The sequence below is a fragment of the Melozone crissalis genome, unplaced genomic scaffold (assembly GCF_028551555.1).
Source record: "Melozone crissalis strain CALT ecotype California unplaced genomic scaffold, PUWL_Pcris_2 ptg000027l_1, whole genome shotgun sequence".
Lineage (NCBI taxonomy): Eukaryota > Metazoa > Chordata > Aves > Passeriformes > Passerellidae > Melozone > Melozone crissalis.
In genome coordinates this window covers 38475522-38499848 of record NW_026535805.1, presented here as the reverse complement: position 1 = coordinate 38499848, position 24327 = coordinate 38475522, and the positions used below count along the sequence as shown (strand labels likewise).

The window sequence follows — 24327 nt, the reverse complement described above, 5'->3', positions numbered from 1 at the left end:
TTTCAGGTGATCCTGAGTTAGAGCTACTCTTGAGTGTTTTTGTCATGTAGTGGATACACAGCTTTGCCTGCATCCATGATGTTAGATTTTTTTGGAAGTTTTGCTGATGCTTTGCTGGATTGTGATGGAAGCATTATCAGGAACTACCCTGCTTGGGGCAAATCAGGGAGTTTTCATACATATGTGGAAACCTGAGATCCACATAGAGTGGATTTGCAAAATAGCTGCATGGGTTGAGTTTAGACTTTCCAAGGACTCAGTGTCTGGTTTAAGTTCCTCAAACTGAAAACAACCTAATACATCATCAGCAGCAGCTTTCCCTTACACAGATTCCCACTTCTTTCCCAAGCCTGATTAGTTCCCCCAAATGTGCATTGCACTTTCACTGCTCTCTTTATCCAGGGGGGGAAGTCCAGGGTTGTAAAACCAGGTTATTTCCTTCAGAAGATTGCAGATCCCAGGGACATCATCATGTGACTTTTGGTTTTGAAATAAATTTTACACATCCATTCTCATTTAGACACCTGCAGAATATCAGCTGGTATATTTTTGAATGTACTGGGTGCTGGAATTGGGGTTTCATAACACCCATCAATTTTAGCATCTTTTCTCAACACCGAGAATTTTCATGGAAGGGAAAGTTTGTAGTAATTTTTAAATTATTTTTTCTTTCAAAAATTGCTGTGGCTTTATTAGGTCCTTACATTCAGGAGATTTGCTCAGAAAGGCTGAGAACATCCTTTCCATGTATTTTATGAAACACAGCATGAAGAATATGATTAATGAAAATGATTCCTTGAAATTATTTAGAAGTAAAAATCCCAAATTAACCCTTCCTAAATTATTTCCTCTCCCTGTTAAGGAAAAAGAAGCATGAAATTCTTTTGAGAACTCTTTTTTTAAGTACTAGCAAACAAGGGTAAAGCATTTTAAAGTGTGAACATTTTGTAATAAGGTAGTTTTTTCTCAGTCAAATGGCTTGAAGAGTGGGTGTTGCACCTGCTCTTTTTCAGTGCGTTACATGACATTTCTACTTTTCTTCATCCTTTTTTTTTTTTTCTCTTTTCTTGTTACTCTTATTTTATATGCTATATACTCTTTATACTCCATCATTATTCATCAGAATAAAGTGTGTTTTTTTAAGGGCAAATAACTTGAGAGATGTGTGGTATAGAGCTGTATAAGCACTCCCTCCCCATCACCAGGGTTGTAGAAGCAGCTAAAGTGCAACTCCCGAACCAGCTGTGGCACTGCAGGACTAGAGATGGGGAAGTGTGCTCGAGCACATGCTCAGGAGAGTTCGGACAAAGTTTCACAAGCATTTACTCCTGCATCTGCACACCACTCCACTAGTAGGACGGATTAGGCTGTAGTCGAATGCTGGACAAATCCAAGATGATATTTTTGTTCAAATTTGCAATGGACAGTAAAACATGTGCCAGATTTCCTCCGGGTTTATGTAAGACTGCCCAGTACAAATTTAATCCGTCAAAAATACTTAATAGATTGGCATTGCAGAATGAGGTTACCCTGGAGCAGCAAGATCCATGCCAGCAAAACCCCCCTCTGCTTGGGGGTTTCTGTGTCCTCGGCAACAGCAGTGAAATGGTAGCAGGCATACAGGGACAAGGACAGGAAAAATTACTGGAAAACATGATTAGATCAGCATTCCTGAGAAAGGTAAGGTATTTTTTGAGTACAGAAATGGTGTGTGATGGCACTGTCCTCAGAGGCTGATTAAAGCTCACAGGGTCTTCAGAGAAAATGATGTGCAGCTCCCATGCACCCACAGATCTAACTTTTACTGCAACCTTCAGCTCCTCTCTTCCCATTTGTATCCACGTTATTTGGATGAAAGGTGAGAAGGAAGAGGAGGAGGTGCTCTTTCGGCTGGAGGCAGTTCAGCAGCCATCGATGCAGGCTGCTTTTGCGGGGGTGCTGCCTTGGCAGGTTCTGGGGGAGAAGGAAACCCTGGCTCGGTAACAGGAGCCGCTGCTCAGGTGCCATCTGCTCTGCTCGCCTCTTCTGACTTTTTATTTTTGAGAGAAAACGCGAGCAAGTATTCTCAACTAAATGTTTATTTGCAGTGAAAACAAACAAACAGAAACAACAAACCCCGGCGTTTCTGTGAGCTTCCCCTTGTGCAGACTGCGCATTTTCAGCCACCGAGCCCTGTCCCTAGGCAGGGCCGCCCTCGGTCCTTCCCCCGGGCCGCGTTGCCAGGGGCGCGGCTGCGGCCGGCAGCGGCTCGGGGCCGGCGGGGGCAGCGGCGCGGCGGAACCGCGGTAACCGGCCACGGGCGAGACAGAGAGGGCCGAGAGGGTTGTTGGTCTGGTTAGGGCTTGGGGTTTTTGTGGCAGCTCCTCTATTAGGGAATAAAGCCCCCATTTTGGAAATATGCTCCCTTTCCTACCCCCCTTTCTGTCGGTGTTGCTGTAGAGGCTGACTGTAACGCCAGGCTGACTGTAACCCCCCTTTGCAAGTCATCTTTGCAACATTCAATTTAATCTCGCCTTTAAACACCACCGCCCCGAAACCCCTTCCCCCACCCCCCCCAAAAAATCCCAAACAAACAAACCAAACCCCAAACCAAACAAAAAACCCCGACCCCAAAGCAGAGCTCCTGCAGGTGCGGAGCTGTGCCCGGGGGTCCGTGCGTGGTGCGACTGAAGCCCCATGAACCCCAGCTGATCATTATGGCTTATCTTTGCAGGTTCAAGGCCAGAAAGATTTTTCTTACTAAGTGCTGCAGAAGGGAGTAGCTTTCACAGAGCAGGAATTTATAGTTATCTAAGAATTTCTTCTTTGCATCTCTTCCTCCTTTGAAAGGGGTTAGCTGGCTTTGATGTGAATTTAAGGGAGACACTAGAGGATATTGCTTAGAAGGATCAAACCCTTGTACTAAGGATATAATAGGAACCTTGTAACAGTTTTGTGTTCCAAGGATAAACAATTTATTTGTGTGAGCAGTTCATTTAGTTGAACATCAATTTTGTAATGAAGATATATTGTTCTGAGACAAAAAAATACAGAATTTTGGTAGTTTGTGGTGGCAAAAACAACCACCATTAAATTAAATACAACTGTTATGACTCAATTACAAACTTTTTGCTACCACTGCTTAGCGACAGAGTTGACAGTAACCTGCTCCACATTTTAACCAACCAGAAGTCAAATAGTTTGTGCGTGTTGATTTTGGGACTCAAAAACACCCTAAAAATTACATGTTTATAAAATGTAAGCTACAATTGCTAAATCAAACTACAGTGCTAATCAGTTTTTAGTTGTGTATATGCCAATATAATTAAGTATTTCTAAAATATTTTCATTTTGTTGACTGCAGTAAAGTATAGTAGGCATTATAGGAAAATTGCAGCTGTTGGCAGTGCATAATGGTCTGTTTTTTAAATCTATCATTTAAGTAGTTCTGTTACAGAAGTTATTTAACTCTATTTAGCATTGATAAAGTGAAAACAGTAGAACAATTTGTTTGCACAAATCTCTGCATAAGCACTTAATCTTGTCTTAGCAATTACCCTTTTTATTGTTTAGGGAATAAACACAGCGGCTCCTTGTTAAGCATTTTGGAAAAGCTGTGAGAGAAAATGTCAGGGGAGTTCCAAATTCCTTAATTTGTCCATACAGACAAAGGATGAAGTCAACCAGAAAGCACCTTAAGTAATGTTTAGAGTAGGTGATGTATCTCTCTAATTGCCTTCAGATGACTGTTGTCTTTCATCACATTAAATACATTTGTTATATTTAGATGCAAAGTCACCTCATCCTAAGAGAAAAACAAAAGATGGAAATGCTTTAACTGCTTCTTGTAGTAGTAGCAGCAGGTAAAACTAAAATTTTGTTTGTAATGAAGCTCTCATTTGGGCCTATTAATCAAGCTCGAAATTGGCCTCTTTGAGGCCAATGAACAGCAGGAGTGATTTTTATCTTTTCAGTAATACCTTTCAATGATTACTGCAAGGGGAGGAGAGTAGAGCTGAGCAGTACCCTTCTGAAAGGAATTTAGAAAATCTCTTTGGTAATTTATTTGAGCTGCTGAAAACACTTAAGTTAGTTTTACATGTTTCTAGAAAATTACACTAATGCAGAAAAACTCTATTGGTATATAACAATAAGAAAAAAACTACTTCAAGCAGTGAGTTGGCCTAGTTACAAGAAGGAATCAACATGGGGAAATAGGATTTTACTTTGTGGATACTAATCAAAAGTATTTGGGTGTTTCTGGCACTTTATAATGTGCAAGAGCAAGTGACAGATCTGAAATAGTTGTGAAATATTACTTGCAAATTTTGATTTATGTTAATATATAATTTTGAGATCCCTGATAGGCAAATTGGGCAAAGTATCATCTATAAAGAATCCCCAAAATATACATACAAGACGGTTAACTTGTGAACCCGTTTTTCCCCACCTCCTGAAGTCACTCCATTCAGGGAATTGGCCTACTCCAGCTAACCAGTGACAGGGCAAGAGGACCCAGTCTTTAGCTCTGCCAGGGGAGGTTTTAGGTTGGGCATTAAGAGGAATTCCTTTACAGAAAGGATGGTTAGACATTGGAATGGGCTGCCCGGGGAGGTGGTGGAGTCACTGTCCCTGGAGGTGTTTAAGGAAAGACTGGACGTGACACTCAGTGATCTGTTTGACACAGCGGTGCTTGGTCATAGGTCGGACTTGATGTTCTCAAAAGTCCTTTCCAGCCTCATCAGTTGTGTGTGATTCATTTTAGTCTGTTTTTGTAGATGTTAGAAAAATCTGAGTCACTGTGGAATAGTGTCTGAATCTTCTCATGCCCATTGCTGTTTGTAGCTTTGTGCTTTTCTGAGGTGATGTGCATGCTGGCTGGCTGCTATCACGAAAAATCTGCAGCAGTCAAGTGGGAAAGTTTTTCAACTACCCATTCTTTCAAGTATTTCATGCTGGATGTCACCTTTCTGGTTGCAACAAATAATAATAATAATAATAATAATAATAATAATAATAATAATAATAATCTGCTGCTGCATTGTATTTTCTGAAGTTAGAACAATTTTATGCACATATACACTCATGAATATTCATTGTCTTAAGAAAAAACATTGCAGATTTGGGATACCTTATTTTGTTTGATTTCAGAATATGAAAAGTTATGACACTGGGGTTTATAAAAATAATTGAATAGCTCACTGAGTCCAGCCACTGTACCAATTCCTATACAAATATGTAGGTAAAAAGGGCCCACTGACTACCTTAAAATCTGAGGGGGAAGAAAAGATGCATTTCAGTTAAGATAGATCCTGTGTTATCGCTCAGATCCTTTTAAAATGTATCAGTATAGAAGAGGTGTAGGACAAAAGGAGAGGTGAAATAAAAACTTGGAGCACCTGGAAAGCAGTGGCAAAGGAAGCAATCACTGCATGAAGGCTGCCTGTGTAGCTGAACTGGTGAACATACCCCGGACAAACCAATGTGAAGGTGCCTGCTTTGGTTAGATGTGTGTTTGAATACTGTGGAGACAATCAGAGCTCATAGGCTACTAGAGAAATAATTGTGAAATAGTTGTGAGAAACTTTCCCAAGGTGTTCTGCTTTCATGCCCAATTTTGCTGATAGTAACCTATGATACAGTTTAGTAAAGCATATCAGTGAAAAAATAATGTCATATGCCATTGTATTAAATAATTATTTTTCAACCTTTTTCCCCTCTTCCCCCTATTTGTTCTGTAGAAACAAAGGAATAATGAAGTCAACAAAGGTTCGTGAGTCATCGTTTTTGGTATGTCAACCCTGATGTGTTTTGGTGCTTTGGGAATGTGAAGAAGAAATCCCTGCCCTGAGCACAGTCCATGGCAGGGCATTGACGAGTCACTCAGGGTGATGATGGGTGTTTAAATGCCTACTGGGGGCTTTCAGTTTCAAAAAAGATTTTTAAAAATTATATGTTTTGGGAAATGGCAGTGGTAGTGCATTTGGCAGCACTGAAATAGGAAATACAGCAGGAAATAAAAGAGAAGCTGCCAAAAGCAGAATGGGAGTGAGTGACTTTGACAGTTGGCTGATTTCGAAGTACATGGATAGGTATAAAACGACTGAACATTGCTGTAGTTTTGTTGTTTCTGAGTCAAATGAAGTTTTCTGACTAAAGGCTGGCAGATAGAGGCAGTTATTTGGAAAAAAAAGTCAAAACAAAAATGATCAACAATAACAAAAATCACTATATATTGTTGATCTTCTAAACACCTATTACTAATAAATCTGAAGGTCTGAGTAGATATTGTTCTTAAGTATTGTAAATATAGGCTTAGCTTTTGTTTGTCATATGAAGTTAGATGAAAGCTTCATTTTCTTGCAGGTAAATGGAAAGAGATCAAAAAAATTAATAATATGAGTGGGAGAAACACCCAAAACCTAGGTTACTTAAAGCTGATAGAGTGTTAATATATTAAGACTTCTTCTGTCTACTCTCTCCAATTCTTTTAACACTTCATCAATTCTATTTTCCTAACAAAAATCAGTATAGATTACATAATACTCATGAAACATTAAAAATCTGATTTTTTTCCACAGATAGAAAAGTTCCACGTCTGCATTACAAATTTTACCCCTACAGTTAAGTCATGCCAATTTAACTGAGTTGTCTGATAGGTCTGATTAAAGATCAGATTTGTGATTGGCTGATGGCAACCCACAGAAACATAGAAAAGTATTAATTTTAAAGCATGCATATTTCCTGCTAAAAGTATGATGATAATACCAACTTTCCTGGGGTGGTGCCACCATGATTAGTTTTATATTTACCAAGGCACTGGAGGATGCAGAGATCTACCCCTGTAAATCTCACTAAAACTGTAGATGAGTCAAACAGTAATTCCCATTGACTTTGGCACCTGGCTTCATTTAAAGTTCTTTTAAATCCTTCTGGATGTGCAGCTGCATCTTTAAAGTGTTCATAATTTAAAAATCTAATTTGTATGAAATGCATAGATTTTGGAAGTTTCAGCTCTAAAGCTGTTACGTTGATTATTGCTGCTGAATGGGGGCTTCTTTTCTTCAGCTATGCTCTGAAATGTATTTATTTCACCAGTTTTGAGACAGACTGCTTTCTGTGAAGTTGTAAGTTTTGATTTTTATGGGAAGAAAAGGAAAAACCTACATTCATGCAGTACCACAAATGTAATAACATACATAACCATCATGCCCAGTGTTACTGTTTGCAATCTCCATCCATGGTTTTGCAGCCCTGGTGTATTACAGAATGAGAAAAATGCCCTCTACACTAAAGAAATTAATGTGGTTGTACATGTGAAATAAGCAGAGTGAAGCAAAAGTAAGACAAAAGCAGCGAGGAGATGGCACATGCTTTCCTTCACTCCCTCAGAACAGTGATAAAGTGTTGAGAAAATTAGCAGCCCTTTTATCTCCAAGATAATGTGCTGTGTTATATGTGGCCATGAGTTCTCTGCATGTGTCAGTCTGGCTTGATGAGAGTGGCAACTCCTTTGTGGAAGAGCACAGCTGAGTGTCTTTGAAGGAGATGAATGCAATTAAACTCGATGGGTCTAAGCTAGTGTCAACTAACACAGGGAGGAAAGATTAAAGAATAGAGCTGGTGATATTATAGCCACTAATCCAAGGTGATTTATCTTCTGCTGCAGTATAAGCTAGTAGTTTTTCCTTATTCCTCAGGGATTTCTCTATGTGTTGCATGGTAAATGCTTATTGTATTAGATGTTCACATACTTGGAAAGTCCTTCAGGGTTTTTTTTTCCTATTGCAATGGGTAGGGGCTGAACTTGTAATTGATCTCAGCCTGAAAATTGATGCTGATGTAGGAAACATGAAAAGAAGATGCCTTTGTCTCCATTGCAGTACCTTTTTCCAAAAACAGTCATTATCTAGGGGTGTGTTGCATTTTGTAATTCATACCCAAATGTACCAGGATTGCAGTTTTGTTTCAGTCCTGTGTGAAAGCTGATGGAGAACAAATCTCATGTTCAGTTCTCTGCCATGTGTGCTTCCAGCATAACCTAAACTTAGTTGTGTTCTGAAGAGGTTACATTTCATCGGGTTTTGCTACTATTGATTGAAAAAAGAAAAAAAGTTCTGTCTAATAAAACTCTACCAAGACTTCAGGTCCGAATTTTCATCTTGAAAGACTTAAGTAACAAAGGCCAAGAAATTATGCTCTACTGTAGAAGAGCAGAACACCACAAAAAGGAGAAAGCCTTCTATAGAATCTAAAGGGTACAGCTAAAGGGTTGTACAAGTGGTGTGAAGGAGACTGTACTAGAGGGACAGAGGCAGTGCTTGCCATGGAATCAGGACTTGAAAAAGAATGAAAGGTAATCATTATGGTGATGGCTGGGGATGAGATGGGGATCAGTCAGGAAGCTGAAGTTGTGTCCAAGTGATGGAGTTCAAAAAGACCTCTAATCTTGAAAGGTTAGAAGTGAAAAAGCAAATGGCAAGCCAGAAAGGGACTTGGAGGAGCAGATACAAGTGTCTGAGTAGGCATGGGCTCTTCAGCCTGGTACAGAGACTGTGGGTGTGAGATATGATAGAAATCTGAAAAATCATGAGTGGCACAGAGAAGATGGATAACCATTGCTTTTTTTCAACATTTCTTCCGAAGGAAAAATGAGGGGATGTGCACTATATCTGAAGTCTAAAAACCAAAGTGATTCTTTGCATAAGAGACCCCTGAGGACTCCCTTTGGATTAAAGTTTATACAGGTTGAAAGAGTAACTGGGTGAGTTTGTAGAAAAGGGACCTTTTGAATGTTACTAAATATATAGAAACTGCTGGAGATAGCCAGAGCTGCAGACCGTGGGAGGTCATGGGCCTGTTGAGGGGGACCATCTTACTTTAGCCCTGGTGTTGGTGGCTGAACTTGGAGATGAAGGTGGAGACTCATAGAAAAGCAACTCTTAAACCTATCTTTCAGTAAGTGTGTATTACTTTAGGAATAATACTCTGCAGCATTTGGAGTAATGCCCTGGAGCAGCTCAATCAAACAAAAAGCACCGAAGCAGAAATGTTCCAAAACTGTGATGTCTAAAGGTTTTGTATTCATTCTGTCTTTACAGGAATCTCATGATCACGTTCTTTTGGATATTCCTGTCACTAGAGAGCGGATGAATCATTATCGAGCTGCAGCTGAAACTGCTCAAAGTGAACTTGCAGCACTTTCTGTGAAGTATGACTGTGCCCAGTCAGAGGTACAGCTAAAAATAATTTCAAATCCTTCTCCAAACCTGAGGATATTTTGCAGTTTCCTTACGTAGAGAATAGAAAGCTTGCAGAAAGTTCAAAACTTGCTTTTCCTACAGAACTTTTGGGTTTTTGGTTTTAGAATGTCTGCATGATTTTTACTTTGTTCCCTTCTGTGATCAAGAACTGATTATAAGTTTGTATTTGGAAGATTTGAAGCAGTGTAGCTTTTTGTCATCATCTAAGTGCAATATGTTTATATTAAACCTGAAAATTGATTAAATTGTGGTTATATAAACATTCAGATAGATATCCTCCTCTTCCTGCTGGTGAGTTAAGATCTAGCTGCTCATCTTTACTCATGTCTCCCTTCTGTTCAAGTTATAGCTCCCCAAATGTGCTCTGCTTTTGTCACCAGTGAGATTGTGTTTGTGCTAATGAGGTTGATTGCAGCTAGAGAGGCTGAAGAACATGTACACATACTTTTTTATTCTTCCTTCTCTGTAGATGGTGTTTCTCAGGAGAGAATTTATTACGGGATAATTTTTAGAGCTGCCTTATTTCCACAAGTGATTTTTTTTTTAGCATATAACCGGTTAAAATTGATTTAAGTCAGCAATGTGGGCAGTGGTCAGTTTTAAAGTGGAGTAAAATTTGCCTTTAGAAGACATGAAATGCTTGCATTAATTCACATACAGAAGTACAGGCATAAGTGGCCATTGGCTGAGGTTTAATTTGGTCAGTTGATCTTGCAGTTACTGCAGGGGTCCCCTACATTTAACATTTAACCAGAAGTGGTGCCTTAAATTTAAATTTTAAGAATCCATACAGAATCTCATACGAAGAATTTATTACTGGAAATGTTGAATGCCTTTATTGCCAGAATGTGCGACTGATTTATAGATTTTTCAAGACAGTGCTTGCAAAAGCATAGTCAAAAAAGCAGCTGTTCATGCTCTTGTTAATAAAGACCTTCATGACCCAGCTGAGGTCAGAGCCTTGTTCTGCTGAGTGCTCTGTAAAACTCACGATATGGGATTATTCTTGCTTTTTCTGCTATTGGAACTGACCACAAAGACAATGGACAGATGAAAAAATATCACATGGGGAGTTGAACCACAGAGAAATGTTAAGGTTATGAACACTCTAAGATACCATAGCCTGGTCCAGCTGCCAAGCAAAGCAGTGCTATTGTTCCTTCAGCTGCTCATTTCCTTCCCCACACTGCCCCACCCCTTGTCTGTCCCAGCACAGATGTGTGTGTAGTTTCTACAGTGCTCTGCTGTGTCCATGCAATTGAGAAATAATTCCTTTCCTTCTGAGTTGCTTTTTAGCCAGATCAGTTTGCCAATCTCATTTCACCTTGTAGCCATATGAGTGCTTTTTCTAGCACTAAGAGGAGGGTGGAGTATGGAAATGAAGCCCATGAACCTGGGAAAAAGCCAAGCTGCTTTTCTTGAACTCAGTGCTGCTCCAGAGTGTCTGATAAAGCTGTGCTTGCACGTGAAGCATCAGCTTATTGAAGGCTGTGCTGCTGCTGCTGCAAGGCTGATCCTCCTGCCTGATTTCTTAGTGTTAGCCTTTGCTCTGTGATTCTCCTTCCCCTCTGCGAGAGAAGAAGTGAACTATTTTCTATCGTTGTTGTTGAAGTTGTTTGTAGGGGAGTCAGACAAACACAGAGCTAGGGAGAGGACAGCATGCATGGCTGGGAAGAGGAGAAGCGGGACCTCCCTTTTCCAAGGCAGTTGCTGTTCTGCTGGCTCACCAGGCTCTCAAATTTCTCTGAGTATCTTAGGTCCTACTGAAAGACTCCAACAGAGAAGTGAATTTCCCATTGTTCTGGATTGTAGTTCAACGTCTTAAATATTTTTTTCCCTTAAAATGTTTGCCACAATTTAGAAGTTCAGTCATTCACCATAAAAAACGGTTAACTTGGCTAAATTATTTGCCTATTAATTTTATGTGATAGGACAGAAGTCCTTCCAATTGCATCTTGCTGCTTTTAATTGGAATTGTCAGGAAAGCTGAAACATGCCTTAACACTTCTTGTGACAAAAAAGTCCACTTTAAATTACTTGTTCCTAATAACAGAAAAAAATCATATGGAAATTTTGTTTGCCTGCTGAGTCTCCCTCAAGTGCAGTCTCCTAGAGAAGCTTTAAATAGAAATAGTTCAATGGAAAATGGTATTTCTAACAAAGAGAGAGAGAAAAATCCATGGGCTCTTGGAAAGCTCTAACATCATCCCTGTAAGAGGTCTTTGACGTTTAAGGGTGATTTTCCTCCTCCTACCCTTCCTTAAAAAGGCTCTGTTGCTGTTTCTGTGTAAATACAGATTATCATACCCAATAATAACTATTTGCATAAGATGAGAAGAGGGTGCCTACCACACAATGCTCCAAAAATTTAGCTACTTCTGAATATGCCTCAAGCCATCAAAAGGCCCCACACTCATACAGCAGGATACTTTGCTGTTACAACTCCCTGCAGCTCTAGATTATCTGAGAAATTGAGCATCAGATTTGGAAGCAGGCAGGTAGCAGGCAAAAAAGAAGGAATTGTGTTGTTAATAACTTTGCTGTAATGCAGATACATACGAGACATGAGTTAAGGTTGTGCAGCAGAACTTAAGTTAGACTTTTCCCAAATTCTGAATTAGTAAATAAACTTATTTCCTGTGAGATATTATCTTGAAAAGTTGTATCGTGTTACCCAACAGTACCTTTTGTTTTTGCAAACCTCTTCCATTGCCTTTTTCCTAGTCTTGTGAAAGTAAAGTTGTGTCCCTCTACTCAGTCTTGTAGTGATAGAAATGTGTTTCTTGTCACATTACTAAGCTTATAATACAGTCTTGTTATTTCAGGCTGGGAAAACTAGTCTTCATTAATTTTCTCCTTTTCTACCTATAGCTGCTTAAACTCAGGTCGAGCATGATCTCTAAAGAAGCTTCTTTTCAAGAGCTGAAGGCTGAAGCTGAAAGCCATAAGGAAAACAATGCCAGACTGATGTCTCGCCTCCTGTCTTTGCAAACACAAATCCAGGAGATGGAGGAAGAGCTGTGTGTGCTCGCTGCTTCTAAAAACCAGGCTGAGCTGGCAGCTCAGGTGGCATGTAAGGAAAACTTGGAGCTGAAGGAGGAGCTCCATAAGAAAAGTGCAGAACTTAAGTAAGAGCCATGTGAGATAAGAAACAACTTTTTTTTTGGGTGGGATGATGGAATGGTGCAGTTGTCAATATAGAAAAATAAGTTGGTGGATAGACTTTATTGCAGTTCTGAATTCTGTTACAGTGCCTGAGTGTGTAGAAGGTGTTGAAATTTGAATTTTGTTTTGAGTTGGTAGTCAATACCTAGAGGTTTGAATGTTTTGTACTTTGAAGGTGAAATGCATTGAACTTATAAAATATAATATCTTTTAACTGCACTGATCTTAGCACAGTGTATCAGAGCACTGATATGTCAGTTCTACATAATTGCTCATGCTTCATGTCTGTAGGATGGAGACTTGTGGCAAAATTGATTGGTATGAAAGTATTCTAAGCTCCTAAATTCCAAAATCAGTGTCAGTCCTTTTAATAGACACTTGGACATTTTAAATGGATTTTTCTGCCCGTTATCAGACTAATGTTTGTGACTCCATCAATACTGTCTAGAGCAAGGAGTGAGTGTTTACCAGAGCAAGGTGAGTGTTTACCAGACACCTCTCTTTCCCAAATCAGTGTTTGGCACAGCTCTGCCAGATTTTATGCATTAAAAATGAATAATTAAGTAATTTTAAAACTTAGAGGAAACCATTACAGTGCACTTGTTTATTACCAGCTGATTTGCCAAAAGCCCTGCCTGAAGAGTGCAATTTTACATAATGGCTGTTAAGAGTCTTTAAAATGCTATTTCTGGTAGGGAAAAGAAAAAGAAGAATAAGAAAAGGGAAGAAAAACCTCCTATCCTGTTTGCTTGCCTAACTCACTGGGAGAAAACTTCTGGAATACTGTGTTTCATACATGCCTGCCATTATAGTGATACAATCAATTTTATGGGCATCAATCTCTGCTGTCACTCCCAGAGCAGTCCTGGCTGCTCTCTTTGGCATACAATACTTGTGTAATCAGTTCTGTTTGTGCTGGTGTGTGGTGATCAGGGGACTGCTCCAAGAGAGAAGTGAGCAAAAAAAAAAAAAAAAAAAAAAAATCTTGATTTCCACCTCTACCAATCCCAGCTCTGGTTCACTGTGCGCCTGGAGTGTGCCCCTGGACTTCTGGCAAAAGGGAAGAGATACAGGGATAGTGACTCTGCTCATTTGGAAGGAACAACCATGCTGGATTGCTCATGAATGTGCAGTGTTTGCTTCCAAAGCTTTTTGTTGTCCTCAGCTGATGGTTACATGTGTCACTTCACACTAACCAATGTGTTGACTCAGTGAACTCCAGTCCCTTATTCTGGCCACCCTGGTAGTGCCTGGCACATGACTAGTCCTAATTAGGTGTTCAAAAAAGACTTTCACTGAAAACCACTAATGAGAGGGAAGAGCAAGCCAGCACACATGAAGTGCATATTTATATTCTATACCTTGGGGATACAGTAAGAAATGTTTGGTGAATTCTCTGATTGGCTTCCAGGGTGTGCACCTCTCCTATTGGAAATGGTGCTTTTCTGCTCGACATGTCTATTGCCATGGTATTTTTAGAGTGTGAACTGTCAAAAGCTTTTTTCTTCTTCTTTTTTCTTCCCTTCTCTTTGCTCATTAGTTCTGAAGAGCTAGCAAAACTGTGAAAAAGCTGTGTTCTACTTTTTTGTACCTGATTGCCTATTTTCTAGGTGCTCACACCTCTATGGCCCTACTGCAGGTAATTAGATTATTCGTAAAGTTATCAAATGAGTGCTTTGTACTTCAGATTTTTTATTTTTAGCAGCAGGCATGGTTTTTTTAGTGGATACCTCAGTTTTTAGAGCCACAGAACAGCTGTAGGTGGTCAATCTTACATAATATTCTGACATATAGGCATGCATATATGGCATGTCTGAGCCTAGTACCTTTTCACTTCTGATATATCCCTCCTCACAACAGCAGTTCAGCAATCATCTCATGGTTTAGTTTTGTTGGGGCTGCAGAGGAAAGGAAGGTGCCCAGAGGTGAGGAAGCTGTGAGGGTGCTTGTGTTCTGGGTGACAGTGTCTGCTGCAGAAGGCAGAGCTCCTGTGGCTCACGGTGTGTGCCGTGCAGCAGTATGTGGAACTGCCCTCACAGTGTCCAGAGCAGCAATGAATGTTTTCCATTCCTCTCTGTTATTCTCACACTCTCTTTCACCTTGCAGCAGTTTCAGCAGCTGTGCTGATCCCCCTCCTAAGGTTATGTGTTAAATCTTTTCATGGACTGTCTGTTTGGCTTACTGATTTATAAGCATTCAGTGTACTGTGTTTGCACTCACTGGGCATCTCCTGTTGGAGTCTCATGGGCTCTTTCATTATGGAATGAAGCTTTGTCTGATTGCCAGCTGGGAGAGGAAGAAATCCGACATGGAAAAAAGTGAGTCCAGCAATGACTACTGGACCCACCTTAAAACTGACAATAGTGCTACACTCTGATAAGCAAATGAGTTTCAACAAAATATTTGCTCTAGACATGCATTTGCTTACATCTCAGGTCTTGATTTATTCTAAAGCGAAGAACTTGCTTTAGAAAGAACCTTGTTTTTCAAATGGAAGCTTGTCTTGCAAATTTACCACTACCAATCTACCATGTCTTGCACTCTTCCACTAAGTACCTCACTCGTGGCTGTTACTGAGAGGTGCTGGAGTTGTCATTTGGATTATACTAGTGGTTGTTTTGAGCTCTGTTTGGTTGGCTGGTTTTGCTAACCTGTTTGTTTGTAGTTTTTCATAAGTGATGTGCGTTTCAGCACCATGAGCAGGATGTTTTCTGTGTTTCCTACTGAATCAGACTGTGGTGCTTCTTGTTTGCTGGATCCATTGTTGTCCCTGGCAAGGGGAGGAATATAACCATGTTTATATTAAACTCAGTGTTAATTTATTTGTTGTTGTTCTTGTAGAGTATTTACAAACTGACACCTGCTCTTAAGGCTGAAGAATGCATTTCATGTGGGATATGCATCTGTGTGATAGGATCCTGTTGAGTAAAATTGCTGGCAAAATGTTCCCTTTTCTTAATATCTTTGTGGTAGCCCCTAGATGCTGTCTTTTTGAATACATCCCTTTCATGAGTAGTGCTTCAGAGTACTGCACAGCAAAGTAGTGTCTCCCATCTCTGCTTCTGCTGGTAACCTTCCCTTCACAGGTACTCTGGATGTCTTACACTTCCATTGGTCCAGAAAGGCTTCTCTTTACTTGAAGTTTGTTAATAATCTCTGTCAGCTTCTTTAGAGAGAGGGGATGTGCTTTTTGAATATTTTTGCTAAGAATTTATCACTCTCTCCCCCCCACTTACTTTTTCTAAGGTTTTGCTTGCAATTTCTACTTGTAGTGTCTTGAGGGCACTATTTATTCGTGTCACTTAGTTCTTGTGTTTTATTCACATTTATGCTGAGAATGAGATTGGGATCATAGAAGATTTTTTTGGTGTTTATCAAAAGCAATGATGAAGAAAAGTTTTCACGTAAGGCAACAGCAAAAGTTATTATGTATTACATAAAAGATATAGAGAATTAAATGCAACTTTTAAAATTCATTTGGTGGTATGCAGAAGCTAGCAATAGTCTTGGGACAATGTATTTTGCCTAGAGTTCTTTTTCAGGGAACATTCATCCTGACATATATATTTTCTTTGTCTGATTAGTAAATATTTGAATGAGTGTGAAGAAAACATGACTCAAGCTTCTAAAATCAGTAAAAGCTATGAAGAGCTCCTTACACATCTTTCTGGATTCTTGGACATAGACATCAGAGAAAAAGAGAAACCACAAGAACATTTAACATCAAAGGTGATTGTGTAGGCAAATGTTTCTCTACAGTGATTTAACAGAAGAATACTTAGTTGTCACAGAAGTAAAACAAATAATAGAGATCTTTGTATTTAATTATGGTTTGCAGACAGTGCTATCATTTAAAGGCAGTTTTTTTTTTCCTACTGGGCTAATTTTCAAAGGTGCTGAAGACTAATAGGCCTCAGTGAACTCAGTCTGCTCTTATCTGCATAAATAATTTATCAGCCTGTAGTTCCCACATACAGCCCTGCTTAGATTCTTGGTTAAAAGCTTTCCTTAAAACTTTAATGGGGGGATCAACAGGTGATGTGTAAACTGTAGCACTAGATCTTATCTCTTATATTGAGCTGATATACCATTAAATACAAACATCTGAAATGGCATGCCCTAAAACAACCTTTTCTGTGTCCTGTAATAAAATGCTGTAAATAACTTTGTGGTGCTTCTGAGACTTAATAATACAAATTTATAATTTCTCTTCAGAATACTTCAAAACCTTTTGAAGTTCCAAAAATTAAGCTTCCATTTAGGAAAAGAAAGTTGCTTTTATATTCTTTTAACATCTGTCAGTGCTTCTGAAAGTAATTTTATTCTAATTTTATGCATTTGACTCATCTTCTGTCCACTCTTTGATCTCTATTTTTCTTTACTTTGGAGCACAATAGATATTTGGAGAAATTCTATTTCATAATGTTCATGTTATTGTAAGATTACAGTCTTAATAAATCAAGATCATCTAGGTATGTATCCCAGTGAGTGTACGCCCTCATAATATTACAAGCACATTCAAATTTTAATAGATGCTGTAAAAATGTTGCCACGCAAGATGCACTCTTGCATGCTTTAATAATTAATAATTAATCATTAGAGCTTTAAAAAACATATTTTCATGTCTTTTAACAAAGTAGTAATAAATCTAGTTGGGAAATCTAATTTGTGCTGAAAGCTGTGCCTTAGGAAACCTTAGCAACTAGTTTTCCTGGGGTCTTGGCACATCTATTTAGCTTCTTTTTCACATTATGGTTTTATTTAAGACAGAATTGATCTGTTTTAGTCTTAACAAATGTCTTGCCAGCAGGAATCAGGGTACATTTTTTGCTCACTCTTTGAAGTGCCCACATGTTTCTATTCCACTGACTGGAAATAGCATAGTGTACCAGAACAGCCCTGGAATCCTCCTGGAAAGGACTCCTTTTTCCAAGGTGTTGGCTGCTCATAATGTCAGCACATCAGGTATTTGGCCCTGTCCTTGAATGTGCTTATGAAATATCTGTTACTAACTCCGACCTCTAACTAAAACTAAAAAGTTTTGAGCATGAATTGCAGCTTTCTTGTTCCAAATGAAAGGCACACATCTGAAAAAGCCAGGCTGGAATGGTTTGCTTTTCCCATGAAGGAGCTGCCAGGTCTGTTTTCTGACCTGCCTCGTGTCAAGCACGGATACGCAGCAGCAGTAGCTCTCCACCTGTTTAATGCATCATAAACTCTGTGTGGGAGCAAATCTCAATCACATTTAGCTAAGGTGGGGGTTTATAGTGAGAATATAATTCTATGATTTTAACTGTCTTTCTACTCTTTTTCTAAAGGAGCAGTAGAGTGCAATTATAAGTCCAACCTAGGGGTCACCAGAAACATTGAGTCGTTTTTGGCACGATTAGGAGCAGGTATAACTGGGATGAATATTTTTAATTTTTAATAGCTTTTAAGATGCTACTAATATTTGATTTATTTCTCAAGGTGTCTGAAATATGTAAAGAAAATGTGACACTAAAAGACCAGGTTGCTGCTCTTCAGGAAGCTGTGAATGTCCATGAGATGGAGTCTAAAGCTAACAGAGAAACTATCATGAGACTGGTTTCAGAAGTGGCCAAGGAGCAGAAAAAGGCAGCAGGATACTACCAAGACATGGAAAAACTTAGTAAGGTACATAATTCCATGGCGTGTATGCTTGTCTGGTTTTCAAATGTTTTCTTGAAATTTCAAATTAATTTTCAATAGGAATTGCATGAGAAAAAATTATGTTGATTAGAGTCTTTCCTAAAAAGGACATTTTTCTAAGGTTATTTTCAACTTTTTGAAAGTGAGATATGAAGATTAAACAATGACATTTTTGTAAAATAGATCTGAGGTAGATTTGATGGCTTTCAATGCTCTTTGCAAGTTTCTGGTTTTGCTGTCTTCTTAGTGTTGTAACCTTTGTGCTTGCACAAACATGTGAATAAATTAATGTGTATATTTTTAATATCTCAGGCACAAGTATGAAGTGGTGAAAAATGCTTTTTAAAATAATATTTATTTCATACTGCAAGTCCTCTGAGAATTTTTTTACTCAATTTTACAAAAATTCTAATGAGAAATTTAAAGGAATTGATTGGACACTATTCTTTCTCTTAAAGCACTGGCAGGTTAAGTGTCTTGGCTTCCATACACCCTAGATTATCTTTTCACTGCATTATAAATTTGTATTTCATAACCATTGACTCACAGCCCAAAAGCTGTAGCAATAGAATGGCTCTTGCAGGAAGGCAAGAAGTTTCACTGTTGGGGAGCCTTAGAGGAAATCTGTGCAGCAGGAAGGGTGGTCAGATGGGAAATGTAAGTTAAGTTGTAGGTCAGGTATTCCAAATTCACCTAGCTGTGATTTGTGAAGGAAAAGGATGTGATTTAAGGATTGAATTGCTCCAGGAGCACTCCCCATTAAGAGTTCATATATTTCAAAGGATGGATGAACAAAGTGCATTTCTGTAGCAATTTTCCTTATTGCTCTGCACTTTGGGTGATGTCTATGGAAAGGAAGCAGTTTAGTGAAGCCGGAATGAAGATTTCCTGCAAGTGAAACAGTGCAGTTAAAGCTGATGGCCAGAATGTGAGAAAATAAGAAACTCAGACTGCCAAATGCGTAGCTGAGCTGTGTGTGATTGAGTTTGTAGGAATTTTTAACATAAAGATAACCTCGTGCAAGTGAGTTTTCCAAAGTAGTACAGCATTTTCCCCACCCCTGGCATTCCTCTTTTCCTGAAGAAGAGACACCCACCATACACTTTGAAGGATATAGTGTTCTGATCTGGTTGTTAACAAAATACTTAGGAGATGAGAAATAGCTGGCAGCCTTCTCTGGAAAAGAAAGAATTTGTGCAGAAGATAAATGTAAGTACCACAAGGGTAATAAATTTTTATTACTGCTGAAAATAGTTCTTACCAAGCTGTGTACAATTTTCTAAGACTCAATGGAACAGAGAGAGAGCCTGCACCAAAAACTTAAATAGGTCCTTTTTGCGAACATTTTGTTTTCATGCTTCACTTCAAACACAGGTGTGTGAGGAAGAACAGAGTGCAGTTTTCTCAGTAAACCAGAATCAGGAGATGTTTTAAATCAAGATCAGGGCTCCATTTGTGGCTTGTTTTTCAAGTTTACTCCGACTCCCAAAACATTTACCAAGTTGAGCTGTTTTCTGAAAAATATTTTCCTATCGTTATTTTGCATGTGCCAAATACATAATTTATTTAACCAATTTTACAGAAATATCTTTCTAAATTATTAGCATTGCCTTTCAAAAGCATTGCCTTTGAAAAGCCCCATCTGCATAGAGGCTGCAGATTCCTCCAGTGCAATTTCAGTTTAGCAACACAGATTTGCAGACACTGAGTAAATCTGTTGAGAAGGTTTTGTGTTCGCAAAATCGTTTGAAGAAGGTCAGTATTGAAAAAGAAAGGAAAGAACAAAAAATGCTTTAAGTCCTCTCATGTGAAGTGTGGGATCCCCTGTTCCCTTGATGGGTGTGAGGATTGGTTACAGGAGGGGCACCAGTGCCATAAGCCAGTCTGACTTCACCGTGTACCTCATTCTGCGCAGTTTAAGCACATGGACGGAGCTGCATGTGCTGTGACTTGTTCCCCTGTCAAGGTGAGAAGCAGAAATCCATACTGCTCCTGTGCCAGAAGACTCATACTTGGCTGTGTGTTTCTGGGCTGGTTTTGGACTTAATTAATGGAATTGCCTGTAGCTGCATTTACCCAGCAAAGGCTGAGTACAAGAGACTCTTGCTTGCGTGTACCAGCAGCTCTCAGTGTCAAACATTTTGGCCATCTTCAGTATTTCCCCCAGTTTTCTCTTAAATTCTTCCTAAGTGTATAGAGAGCATCACACTGTTCTGTCAGTCATCTCCACCAAGATCTGGTCACCATACTGTTCCCTGCCACCCCTCTGAATAATTGCCTGTTTTAATTGCCAGGTAGTTCTCCACTCCGATTCCTTAGGAATTCTATGAATTCCTTCTCTTGATCAGGTGCTTTTTTTTTTTTTTTTAATGCCCCAGGAGGAAGTAGCTGCCTGTATTCAAAAATTCTTACAGAATAAAATGAAATCCAGTTAATTACATTTGGAGGTTAATATATTTAAAGTATTCTTTAGCATGTGTAATACTTGATTATTTGTTGCAGTTAGCTGGGCTTCATTTGAGGAACATTAACAAGTGAACAATTATTTTATCTGTTCCCCTCTCAGTCTCCATGCATGACAATATCAAGCAGCAAAGAGTAAAAGTCAATAATTCCTGAAGCTAATAGAAGTAAAAAAAAAACAATTCAAGAAGCTGTTTTTTTCCTAATCCATTATTTTTATTTATTTCTGAATATATTCTTCTATTTCTTTCTGAATTTCTCATGCTTCTGATAGAATATTGCAAGATTTTGCTTCTGGAAATCTGTAAATATTGTGCATACCTTTATTATGGCTACATTGGATATCAAATTTGCATTTGATGAAAAACAACTTTTAAATCCTGTCCAGATTTCTAGATTGAGGATCAGAATACCCAAGCTTTCTTTCTGTATTTCCAGAGAGTGATCACTGATTATGCTAATCATAATTAGAGAGTTATAACATTCTTTGATAGTGTCTATAGGTCCTCTAAAATGTCTTACTTGCTGTGAGCAAATTTCTTTTTAATATTTAATAAATTCCTCTATGCTATTTACCTAAGATATAGAAGAGGATGCATATATTCTTCCAGATTAATTTAAATACAGCATTGCCACAGATGAACCACAAGAACTAGTAAACTTTGTTGTTCTGTTTTACATCTTTGCTGATGGTTCAACCTGGAAATATTTGTGATTTCCCTCTGAAGTGTTATTTTAAACATTTGTTTTGCAAAGATGTGCACTGTGCAAAACCATTAAAGAACATACTTGAAATGTATGCAAGCAATTTTAATTAATACAAATGTATCTGCATGTACTACTGATGCAAAATTAACCAAGAAAATACTCTTCAGTATTCAATATTGGCTTATATTGTTATGTTAATTAACAAAATAGATCTAAGTAGTTTCTAATCAATATAAACATATTAAAATAAATCTATTTTATGAAAAGAGTTAATTAAAATATGAAAACCTTATTTAAGGACTTTGATTGAAGTTGAGAATCATGGCTACATTTTGAATATACCCAAATACTTAGATTGTAGGAGAGACAGCCAAATGATTTTAGGTTTTTCTTGTCCCAACAGATAAATACAGGAATGAGTTTCTCAGAACCTGGATATTTTTTGTTTTTGTTTTTGTTTATAAGATGCCATTGAGAAAATATTAGAGGCAGGTTTCAGCAGGCATCACAGATATTTCCAAATTGAATCACTTGAGAAGACAGGAGATAAGAGCAAACTAGTTTGCAATCCTAATGGTACAACTGTAGTAACTGGAGGTGCAGCTGGTGTAAGAATTGATCTGGAAAATACCTGCATTCTTTTAATACCTTATTATTACTGTTAATGTAATCTGGACTCTTTTTTGTATATGTATACATAGTTGAATTTAGTCTGTTGAGAGCATGCTGCTGATTGGGGTGTCAGTATTAATAGAATCATGGAATTATTTAGGTTGGAAAGGACCTGTAAGCTTGTGGAGTGCAACTGTTAACCCAGCACTGCCAAACCTGCCACTAAACCATGTCCCTAAGTATCCTGTACACAGTATCCTGTATCCTAATGTCCTCTATATCCCCAAGTATGTCTCCAGGGCTGGTGACTCCACCACTTACTTCCCTGGGCAGCCTGTTCCAGTGCTTCATAACCCTTTTGATGAAGAATATTTTCCTAATATCCAATCTAAACCTCCCCTGGCCACAATTCAGGGCCATTTCCTATGTTTCTTAAGTGGGAGAAGAGATTGGCCCCCACGTGGCTCCAGCCTCCTTCCAGGCAGCTGTAGAGAGTGATGGGGTCTCCCTTGAGCCTCCTCCAGTTCAAACACCCCCAGCTCCTCCAGGTCCTCCTCACAGACTTGTGCTCCAGACCTTTTGCCAGCTCCATTGTCCATCTCTGGACACCAGAGCACCTCAATGTCCTTCCTGAACTGAGGGGCCCAAGAGAAAACACAGGACTCAAGGCACAACCTCACCAGTGCCGAGTACAGGAGACAATCCCTGCCCTGCTCCTGCTGGCCACACCATTGCTGATCCAGGCCAGGATGCCATCGGCCTTCTTGGCCACCTGGGCACTGCTGGGTCATGCTCAGCTGCTGTCAACCAGCACCCCCAGGTGCTTTTATGCCAGACAGTTTCCCAGCCACTGTTTGGTGGCTTGTACTTCTTTATTTTAGACTTTGATCATTTTAATAAACTGTGTTTGTTTTCAGATGTTCACAATTTAACAAGATGGTGATTAGGTAAGCTCCCTGGTACTGGCAAACCATTTTAGCACTGCCTTCCTGAAAGGAAAAATACACACTGCTGAAAATTGTAATTGAAATAAATGACTCTTTATTCTTTGCTGTAATTACCATAATGTAGTTCTGAGCACAGGTGGGAATTTTCTATTAATAGGACAAGTCTAGAATAAAAAAGAGAAATTGGCAAGGAATCGGGCCAATATTTGTTTCTAAAACAATTCTAAAATTACTTCAGAAATGTGAAATAGCAAACAGTTTCCTAAATGTCAGGGGTTGCTATTATTTATGTTTTTGCCTGTTTGCATTTTTGCTGCTATTAAAAATATTAGTGTTTTTAGTATCATATTTTTATATTTTATTTTCTAAAAGTGCCCTGCAAACTCCTTTCTTTTTGGCCACCCTCCCTGCTGATCTACAGAAATGCTCCCAGATTTAACTGCTTGATTGGCAGGTATTCCATTAATACAAATGACATGCTATTCTCCACAGCAAGCACACACAGACCCTTGAGTAATCACCATATTCATAACTGCTCAGGAACAGTTCTCTAAGTCCAGTGTGCACAACCTTAACTCATATCAGTCCACTTACTGAGCCTCTACTTATCACTGAGACCTCCGGAGAATCCAATCCCTCTCTGTAAATATTCCATCCTCTGGAGTAATTTTGTGTCATGTGTGGAATAATATTCTTTCCCATTTGTTCTTCCCAATCAATAAATGCCCTGAGAAATGAAGACCTAGTCTTTGCTGTACTTTTATTTGGTCTTGCTGCAAATATTTTTCCTGTATATGTGTGTGTAAGCACTCTTAATATTGGTGTTGTGAGGAAAGGAGAGACTTTATTTTTTTATGTTTAGATGGTTATTTGTCTTTATTTTTTCTGTCATAATTCATTTTGGTGTCATGGGTCAGGATGCACAACTCTTTCTGTCTGCTCTGACCTGTTAGGTCAATACTTATGTACAAATGCTATAGATACATATGTACTGGCTATATTTTATTCCTTCCCAACCAAGCTTTGGTTTGTCTGGTCCCTCACTTCTCATTTCTGTGAATAAATAATCTCAGGAATTTCTGTCACATAAACTTTTTGTCAGATAAACTGATCTCAGAGATCAGCTCTTATCACCGTGTTCAGGGATTGTGTCTATGGTTGAATTGTCAGGCAGTTGGAGTTGACCATCCCTGCAGGTCCCTTCCAACTGAAATATTCTATTCTATGCCATCCTTTCCTCTCTGCTGTGGTACTTTGGCTTTATTTGTGATGTATCTTTTTCACTGCTTGTTTTTCAGGCCATATTGTCTGGATGGAAAAGTAAGATTTCAATAGTTTTACCAAAAAAATTTGGTTTCATTCACCTGAAAATTTTATTTATGTATTCCTTTTTGCAAACCAATATAAGAGGTTCATCTTTAGTGTGATTACAGCAGATTTAAGGTTTTCATCAATTTCAGTGGCAGTTCCCCTATGAAACCCTGATGTTGAGCAAATATGAGGAATGTGGATCCTAGTTT

At 38.8% G+C, this 24327-nt stretch overlaps 1 protein-coding gene across 1 annotated transcript in view; it reads left to right on the top strand.

Annotated features, from left to right (window-relative positions):
- The window catches only part of ARMT1 (acidic residue methyltransferase 1), a 46079-nt gene that overhangs the window by 10820 nt on the left and 10932 nt on the right, over positions 1–24327 (top strand). The window contains exons 6-9 of the mRNA XM_054280057.1: positions 9081–9212; positions 12114–12370; positions 15992–16136; positions 17877–18062. Of these exons, the coding sequence (XP_054136032.1) occupies positions 9081–9212; positions 12114–12370; positions 15992–16136; positions 17877–18062 (720 nt within the window). The remainder of the gene's footprint in view (positions 1–9080; positions 9213–12113; positions 12371–15991; positions 16137–17876; positions 18063–24327) is intronic.